The sequence below is a fragment of the Sinocyclocheilus rhinocerous genome, unplaced genomic scaffold (assembly GCF_001515625.1).
Source record: "Sinocyclocheilus rhinocerous isolate Xijiao unplaced genomic scaffold, SAMN03320098_v1.1 scaffold1655, whole genome shotgun sequence".
Taxonomy (NCBI): domain Eukaryota; kingdom Metazoa; phylum Chordata; class Actinopteri; order Cypriniformes; family Cyprinidae; genus Sinocyclocheilus; species Sinocyclocheilus rhinocerous.
The window spans coordinates 130,822-140,519 of NW_015655597.1; the positions used below are offsets into that span (position 1 = coordinate 130,822).

Here is a 9,698-nt window from a genome sequence, read left to right on the forward strand (position 1 = left end):
CCCCCTTTTCCTAATCTTGGCACTGTATTTCTTTGTGATTGATCTTGAAGTTTATTGAATGTTGCCTGTGTCAGCAGCATTGTGTAGTTAGTTAGACTTTAAAAATATTTTAAACTAAAATTACCTTACTTCATATATACTCATAGTTCATGTTTATGGTGATCATTTATAAAACTCTGAATTTTCAGTAGTTCACCAGGTCATATTTTCATCAGCTCATGGATTATGGTGTAAACTTCCATCTTTTTTCCCACAGCAAGATGCATCAAGAGATGCTATAAAGAGGCACTATATACACAAATCATGGTGTCTTTGATGGGGCATGGAGAACAGATCATCAAAAGTGTTATTAGTTGGGGGGGAAAAAATCCTTTTATATACTGATTTATCTAAGAACTTGTCACTTTATTTAGAAAGTCATAGGTCACACTTAATTTTTGTGTGAGGCTTCCAATTTGTTAGCTGCTAGGTAGCTAACTAGCTAGTTTACAGTGTCGTTGAACCATTTTTAAAAATATTAAAAGTAATAAGTGGTCAAAAAGGTAAACCTTTATCACGCCAGTGGACTAAACTGCCCTTAAAGCCAATAACTATGCATTTTTATCTTTAGGCTATCATTTGACTGCCTGATGTTAGCTTAATGATCGCATTAGCTTAAAGTTAGTTTGTCTAAAGTCTATGTTAAAGGGGTCATATGATGCTGCTAAAAATAACATTATTTTGTGTATTTGGTGTAATAAAATGTGTTTATGTGGTTTAAAGTAAAAAAAACACATTATTTCCCACATACTATACATTATTGTTTCTCCTGAATCGCATCATATGACCCCTTTAATATCTAAAATAATTTGTGGTACATGTCTTGGAAAACTGCAACAAAATCCCATTCATTTTCTCCATATGGGAAATGATTTGAACTATTTTGTTTGTATCTGTTTATTACGTTAAATGAATGTCAAAATACCCACCAACGGGGGTTTTCCAGAAGTCTTTAACAGTAGTTTCAAACTACTCAGCTATTTTTTTTAATTTTTTTTGGCTTATAATAAGGTAAATAACATGAAGCATTAACACAGGTGGAAGCCGATTTTGATTCAGCTCTAATGGGCTTTATGTCCAGAGCTTATTAATTATGGCTAAATTTGGTCTGGTTTTGCCGCTTTCTCTCTCCCATGCCACAGCAGAACACACTGAACCCCTCGTCTCGGTCGCCGGCCACTTGTCTTCGGTTCAGTTGTCACAAAAATCATCATATCTTTCAGGTGCCCGTTATTCTGGAACTAGAGGTCGCCATGCACCAGCTACTTCGGCAGCGGGCGTCCCGTCTCGTCCAGAGAAGACAGGATGATATTAAAGATGAATCGTCGGAGTTTTCCAGCCTTTCAAGTCAGTCCATCTTGAAGGTTTTTATTTGAATGGCCTCATTGTTTTTTTTTTCTTCCCGTTTTTTTTAATATAGTTGTAGTTAATTGCACATCAGAATAATACACAAAGAGACTGTCCTGTGGGTGCACGTATGTGTGATTGATTGAGACAAGTAAAACTGTTGTGGCTTTCGGATGGTGAAAGCTCACTGGCTTCTTATTGGTCAGTGTTTACACTGAAACATTGCTAAGATGCTGAGCAGGTGAGTGTTTTGGAGGAGAGTTTCAATCTCACCCCAGTAAAATTGAGCAGGTAGATCAAAATCAGCTTCTAGTTGTAAATTAATCCTGATGATGTCAGGAGAAGAGGGAAAACAACTTAAAGGGAAAGTTCACCCAAAAAAATATCTTAATTTCTGTCATCATTTACTCACCCTGTCGTCTTTCCAAACCTGTATGACTGACTTTTTTCTTTCGAACACAGAAGACGACATTTTGAAGAATGTTGGTAACCAAACAGTTGACTGTAGCCAATGACTTACATAGTATATTTTTTCCATTCTTTGAAAGTGACTGGCTACATGGATACCAACATTCTTCAAAATATCTTCTTTTGTTTTCAACAGGAAAGAAATTCATACACGTTTGGAACTTGAAATGGAAATGAAATGGGTGAACTATCCCATTAAGCACTGTGCATGGAATTAAATTTTTTTAAACTAAATTTATATTAAAATTTGTGGCCTAATGCATGAACATCTATGCTATATTAATGAGTAGGTAATGACTATCATGACTATCTAATCTGTCAGTATAGGCTGTAACAGCTGGTGAGCTCAGCTTTACTGTGAGTTCATATTAGTTTTTCTGTTTCAGGTAAGGCTGTTATGGCACCTAATTTGGACTCATTCGGTAGAGATCGCACAGCCTATCAGGAGCTGGCCAAGCAGAGGAGGATAGCTGAAAGAGAAGCCAGACGGTATACTTTCACTTTATATACATTTATATATATATACACACACACACACATATGTATATATATATATATATATATATCTCAGCAACGAGGTGGTGTCGCTGTTTTTGAAGTAATTGTTTGTACAGAGAGACACGCAGACACAGCTACACACAACTGTCATCTCTCTCTGTCTCTCTCTCTCTCTCTCTCTGTCTCTCTCAAATGATCGATCGATAATTAATTGAAATACATGCTATAATTCATTCAAATAAATGTTGTCTTACCGCACTATTTCATTTCTGTGTCTGATTTGAAGCGGGCAGAATGCTAGCGCTAACGTGCCGTAACTGACGAAAATAACTAATTTTTACCCATTTGGTCAAATATTGTGCTGCAAAGAGCAATACTAGTTTTAACTTGTCTATAACTTGGCAAATGACCATGGAATAAGCGGGATAATCAACGGCTAGCCGTGCATTAAAGGATTTTAAATGCACAATGAGAAGCGGAGGGTGGTTGCCTCTGCTAAGTGCATTTACAAGTTAAAACTAGTATTGCTCTTTGCAGCACAATATTTGACCGAATGGGTAAAAATGACTGATGAGTTATTTTCGTCAGTTATGGCACGTTAGCGCTAGCATTCTGCTAGCTTCAAATCATACACCGAGATTAAATAGTGCGGTAAGACCACATTTATTTGAATGAATTATAGCATGTATTTCAATTAATTATCGATCGATCGTTTGAGAGCGAGAGAGAGACGGAGAGAGATGACAGTTGTGTGTAGCTGCGTCTGCGCGTCTCTCTGTACAAACAATTGCTTCAAAAACAGCGATTTTACCACCTCGTTGCTGAGGAATATAATGTAGCGATCTAGTATCTAGGCTATTATATTAATGAAAATCACGGGGAAGCGTTGACCACAAGTTTGTGTGTGTGCAGCGCAATCAGCGATCTCTGACCTCTCTCTCTCTCTGTGTGTGTGTGTGTGTGTGTGGATTTGAGACTTTAGTCTTTGCAACTTTACAGATATTCTTTATGCACCAAGAGCTTGTAACACTCCAAAGAGAAAGGAAAAATTTAAATTGCATCATATGACCCCTTTAATTATATGACAACCCCTATTTAACTGGCAGCATTCCTTTTCACTGAGATTGCAAGATGGCGGGCCGCTCTAAGGTGACTGAAAGCCTGCAACAGGAGGTTGTCCAGATGAAGGCCAGAGGGATGACCCTTTCAGCCACTGCAAGAGAAGCTGGTCATTCCTAATCTGTGATTTCTAGAAAATTGCAGCTTTACAATGACACTAATTCATTCAAGTCCCCCAAAAAGGGGGATCGTCCACGTAAGATAAATGCACGAGAAGACAGGATAATGTGGAGACTCTCAATGGGCAATCGGTTCAACACTGCAGCTGGAATTGCTCACCAGTTGAACGCTGAACATGGTAAGGATCTGTTTAAGAGAAGTCGGACTGAAAACGCACTCTGCAGTGACGGAGCCTCTCATCAGCAGAAAGAATCAAAAGGCTAGACTCACCTTTGCTGAGGAGCGTTTGTGGAGAGAGGATAACTAGTCCAATGTTCACTTTAGTGATGAGAGCAATTTTAATTTATTTGGGTCAGATGGGAAGCATGTTCAATGTGAAACTGGGGAAAGACTGAACCCCTGAGTGTGTAAAGAATTCAGTGAAAGGTGGAGGAGGAAGTGTCATGGTTTGGGGGATGTTTTCTGCAGGAGTTAGGCCTCTTTTACAGCTACATGGCAGGGTGAATGGAAATGTTTATCAGAAACTTCTTCAGCAACATGCACCTTCCCTCCAAGCATCTCCCAATCAGCCTGCAATTTTCCCCTGTCACACTGCAAAACGGATAAAGCAGTTCCTTGAAGCGGAAAACATTGAAATAATAAAATGGCTGGCCAAGAGTCCTGATTTATACCCAACTTAAAATCTCTGGAAAATCCTTTCCCGAGAGACCGAAATTCCCGAGATGTGGAAGAAGAGTGGACCAAGATCACACCAGACATTCAAAGAGAGGGCCTCTACACTTCCTGCTAATTTCTGACAGCTAACTCTTCAAAATTTTAGTTGTAATCTTCTTTCGTGCTACGGTGGTTACTGTTCTCTAATTTTGATCACTGTGTTTTCCACAAAATATATTTTTTTGTTGAAATGCTTTGGTTATTTTGTCAAACATGTTAGTAGAACAGTGTTAGTTACCCACAGCTAATATTCCTTCACATTTTGAGTGGTGAAGATTAACTATTAGTATTTATGGATTGTTCTCTAATTTTGATCTTCTGTGTGTGTGTGTGTGTGTGATATGTGTCATATAATGGCATGTGCCAAAGCATATAATCCTCATTACAAATATTTTAAAAAATATAGTAATTAGCTTTGTACTGTAACTTGTAATGGCCAAATTTTTTTGGGAAAAGAGCAGCAAGATGGTATGTTTTCAGCTTTCTCGTTTATCAATAAAGTACATTAATACCACTTTTAATAATGGCTACTTTTGATTATAAAGTATTGTGTATATGGAACATATGACTATTTACTATTTGCTTGTTAAATAGCTAGTGCATCTAAATTAGATTGAATCAGAAATTCAAAACCCAGATCTACTCTAGGCAGAGTTTCTGTGATATATTTCAGTTATAATTAATTCATTTTTGATACTTCTGAGCAGAACTCGTCGCAGACAAGCTCGAGAGCAGAACGGCAAGAGAGCCGAGCATAAGGAGGGGCTGTCCAGTGATGATGAAGAGACATCCACTGACATCACCAGCTTCAACTCAGAAAGAGGTGACCAAGTTAACTCACACCAGTACGAGATCGGCTTTTGCTGGTTAGTTTTCACTCATTTCTCAATTAACAATTCATCTTTTTGATTTCCAGATCGCATTTTAAAAGAGTCGAAGCAGGTTTTTGAGGATGTGGTGGAGGATTTCCACTCACTGGACAACATAAAGTCTCACTTTGAGACCTGGAGAAAGCTGTATTTTACATGCTATAGAGATGCCTACATCGGACTGTGTCTGCCCAAACTCTTCAACCCTCTTATTCGACTACAGCTCATCTCATGGTCTCCACTGCAGGTACAGAGAACACGTCCCCACCACCACATTTTTATGATCTGCTTTGCATCGCCTAAACATTTTTATCTTAAAGTGCCGAAATTATGCCATTTGTATCTGTCTATGCAGGTGGAGTGTCCCAATTTTGAGTACATGCTGTGGTTTGAGTCTTTGCTTTTCTATGGCTGTGGGGAGCAGAGCGCCCTGAAGAAAGAGGAAGACACAGATAACAGCCTGCTTCCTGCTATTGTGGAAAGAGTGCTGCTTCCTAAACTGGCAGGTTAGTCTATCCCATCATTATGGTTCAGTTCTTTCTTTCAGAACAGCATCTTAAACCCAAATTGCACCTTGTCTCACCCCCCTCAGTGCTGACGGATCAGGTGTGGGATCCGCTCTCCAGCAGTCAGACGTCCAGACTGGTGACGTTCATGCAGAGGCTGATTAAAGACTATCCGACTGTGCTGCACGGCGACAACCGCAACACACAAGTCAGTGAATGGATGAGACTGCAACGCATTAAAGCCACAAGACCTCATTTTTGCATTTGAGTTTGATTTAACCTTTAAATTACACTTAATCAGACTTTTTTCACATCAAATATAAGGCCTCTAAATGATCAGTATGATCAAAACTTGTACTCTTCTACATGCCTTATGTTGTCTTATTGAGAGTTCATACTTTTTTAGTAAGTAAAAGGCCTTTTAGTATAATTGTAAAAAAAATTCACCTTTATCATGGAACATGTCTTTATGCTGTGAAATCTTTAATGGTTTTTATAAAGTAAATGTAAGAATAACTTTCATATTGTTATTAATGTTTCAAGATGAACACTTACTGGACTGAAGCAACTTAGTTTACTTGATAATCCATACATCATTTTTTGATAAAATTCCTTTTAAAATGCCAGTTAAATGTGATGCATCAGGCTTTTGAGGAATGTGTATTTGTAAATCACTCAATTATCATTATATTGCAGTGTATCATATATTTTGTCCTAGTTTTAATCACAAGATTATGCATTTAAATATCATCTTACTAAGACATATTATTGGAAGATACAGAGTGACAACTGAGATATATATATATTTTAAGTAGTCTGTATAAAGATCTCAACATTACAAGCTTTCAGAATTTTATCTTACTACACCAAATTGCATATTTTTGCTCAGTTTCTGCTTATGAATACAGTTGAGGTGTTTTTTTCCTCAAGTATGAGCTCCATTTTCTCCTGTGTTATACTATATGTGCCATAAAAGCCTGATTTATCAAATATGACACTCAGCAAGAACATGTGTATTATGCATATTTATTTTTTATTTTTTTATTTTTTGTCTAAAGGCTCAAATAAACTTCCCTTAAAAAAATTATTTCATATACAGGGTTGAATTATTGTGTCATTAAGAGAAATCTAATTTCTTAAGGCAAGAATTTGTCTGTTTTCAGGAGCTTCTGAGGACCATAGTCATGCGAATTCGACGGACTCTTGATGATGACATTTTCTTGCCTCTGTTTCCAAAAAAGTGAGTGTAAAAGCTGAATCACTCCTGTTGTGTCACCGTTTGTACATGTTGTTCTTTGTTCACATCGTCTAGTTTCGAGTGTGACTAAATATGTTTTGTAACCCAGTGTGTGATGTGTAATTTTAGTTTTCTCCCCTGACAGTGTAATGGAGAACAGGAACTCTGGTCCTTACCTCTTTTCCCAGAGACAGTTTTGGTCTTGTGTAAAGGTATGGCTAGTCATGCTTAAATATTCTACAGACTTTCTGCTGTCGTTTGAATCAGTTAATCTTAGTTTAACCTTTTATATTTGAAAATATTTAATATTTTAACTTGTTCAAGCTTATTCCCAACTGAATCTCTTTCTTGTGTTCAGTTATTTGGGAATATCTTAAAATGGGATGGGATCCTGTCTCCGTCAGTGCTGAAGGAGCTTGCCATGGACAGCACACTAAACCGCTACATTCTCTCAGCCCTGCAGACCACAGACATCAGCGAGGAAGACGTCGAGAAATGCCGCAGGGTATGACTTGTCTCCACATTTTTTGTGTAACAAATCAGTTGTGTAGTTTGGAATTAATATTCATATAAACAGTGTTTACATATGATGTCCTTCAACTCAAAGCACTATATTGCTCTCACTGCTGCCCTCAGGTGGTGGAGTGTTTTCCTGTGCAGTGGTTCAGCAGCCTGAAAGGACAGCAGACTCTTCCTCAGCTGGAGAACTTCTGCAGATATTTGAAACATCTGACCAGCAGTCTTTACCGCAGCTGTGTGGCTGGATCAGACGTGGAGAAGAGGAACGTGAGGTAAAGCAGTTTCTAATGTCCTTGAGTTAACATCCCAAGCTCACTGTAGATGACACACAAAGATATGATAGCCTACTGACGTCATTCGCATACGCGCTTGTCATGCGAGAATTAAAAAATACACCCACTATTTTTCAATCCGAGATCTGGGCACATTTTGGAAAAACCAAGCTTAGTGTGGGAAAAAAACCTGCACAGAATCATCGATCATCGATTCATCGATTGTGTGTGCGCTAGAGACAATCGCTGCGGGCTTCGTTGCACAGGATATGCGCTGTGAGACACGTGCGCATTGCTTGTGTGCTTCCACCCGCTGTTATTTCAGTGTTTACCTTTGGATATACTTCCATTTATGCCGTTTGGAATGCAGTATGTATTAGATGCACGAAAACTCACGTACTGACACACTTTCACGTTTGCTGTGTGTTTGTTGCCCTGAAGCTTGATCGCGGCTGCGGTTAAATGCACTTGCATCTCCGAATACTTTTGATACGAAACTGATATAAACACAATCAGTTATGTTTTAAGAACAGGACAAAACATCTGATATGTGGAAATAGATCTGGGCGTTAGTGTGAATGCAGCCTATTAAAGCTGCCAATGTCTATGATCTCATCAGTAATAATCAAACAGCAATAATGCTGAGGATAAAAGAAAAAACCCACAACTATGATTGTCTGTATTCTTTCGGATACTTAAAGCACTCATAGATACTTAAAGTACTTTTTGTTTATCACTTGTAACTGTCTTTTCCCCCCTTTATTAATTTGTATTTGCTTGGATGTTTTGAAGCTATATTTATTTGGTTAAGTTCTTAAACAAATGTTTTGATTTATTATTAATTTGTAATTATTTTAAAAAAGTAGCCTGCTTATATAATTTAATAAAAATGCACAAAATAAATTTGATATAATCGTGATGCATCGTGATATCGATCGAAATCGAATCGTTGACTTGATAATCGTAATCGAATCAAATCGTGCCCGGAAATAAAAGACGGCACCTGCAGAACACATCACCAACTTTTGTTGTCTTCAGGAGCCATCTGTTTGTTCAGTGTGTGTGAAGCATTATCCTGGTGAATCGAGCAGCATTTTAGGGAATGTGTGCCTATGTGTTTGGATTCTAACACTTGAGGGCACATTCTGACGTTCAGTGCAACACACTAATTGTGATCACAATGTAAAGGCTCCGCTCATGCTTGTTCCTATTCCAGAGGGATGCAGGACAAACCGTTTGTGTCTCGCGGCTCGGTCCCGCCGTTGCCTCGGCACGGTTTATCTCAGCTCATGGTGATTGCTTTGATCTGCGGGATCCGCATACCCTCTCTTAAGGAAGTCGTGGCCTAATGGTTAGAGAGTTGGACTCGTAACCCAAAGGTTGCGGGTTCGAGTCTTGTACCGGCAGGGATTGTAGGTGGGGGGAGTGAATGTACAGCGCTCTCTTCCACCTTCAGTACCACGACTGAGGTGCCCTTGAGCAAGGCACCGAACCCCCAACTGCTCCCGGGCGCCGCAGCAAAAAATGGCTGCCCACTGCTCCGGGTGTTTGTTCATGGTGTGTGTGTGTTCACTGCTGTGTGTGTGCACTTTGGATGGGTTAAATGCAGAGCATTAATTCCAAGTATGGGTCACCATACTTGGCCACATGTCACGTCACTTTCACTTTAACAGGTTGCCTGATGCTGCGGATAGAGTTTGTGTTATGACGATGAAGTGTGAGCACCGAGTCGTTTTAGCCCCATGGATATATTTAGATGCTCTGTAGAGAGATGCTTGAGAGCTTTCTCCCCCAGGATGTTTTAGTGACCTAGATTGGTTTGGGGGTGTTCCCTGACAGCTGTTGTGCCACGCCTCACTCAGTTTTCTGCTGCCAATGCTTGAGAGCGTTGGTGGCCATGATGGTCATGATGTTGCATCTGTAGTTAGATTGGCTTTCTGGGCTCCTTTAACATATCCATCAAGGCGGTGGTCTATGAGTTCAGTATGAC

The 9,698-nt window shown here is 39.1% G+C and overlaps 1 protein-coding gene across 1 annotated transcript in view; it reads left to right on the plus strand.

The window, feature by feature from the left end:
* The window catches only part of LOC107718769 (PAX3- and PAX7-binding protein 1-like), a 13,387-nt gene extending 5,645 nt beyond the window's left edge, over nucleotides 1-7,742 (plus strand). The window contains exons 7-16 of the mRNA XM_016525996.1: nucleotides 1,137-1,386; nucleotides 2,241-2,343; nucleotides 5,013-5,128; nucleotides 5,222-5,421; nucleotides 5,530-5,680; nucleotides 5,767-5,888; nucleotides 6,844-6,920; nucleotides 7,063-7,129; nucleotides 7,276-7,422; nucleotides 7,554-7,742. Of these exons, the coding sequence (XP_016381482.1) occupies nucleotides 1,137-1,386; nucleotides 2,241-2,343; nucleotides 5,013-5,128; nucleotides 5,222-5,421; nucleotides 5,530-5,680; nucleotides 5,767-5,888; nucleotides 6,844-6,920; nucleotides 7,063-7,129; nucleotides 7,276-7,422; nucleotides 7,554-7,712 (1,392 nt within the window). The 3' untranslated portion in view covers nucleotides 7,713-7,742. The remainder of the gene's footprint in view (nucleotides 1-1,136; nucleotides 1,387-2,240; nucleotides 2,344-5,012; nucleotides 5,129-5,221; nucleotides 5,422-5,529; nucleotides 5,681-5,766; nucleotides 5,889-6,843; nucleotides 6,921-7,062; nucleotides 7,130-7,275; nucleotides 7,423-7,553) is intronic.
* Nucleotides 7,743-9,698: the final 1,956 nt, after the last annotated feature.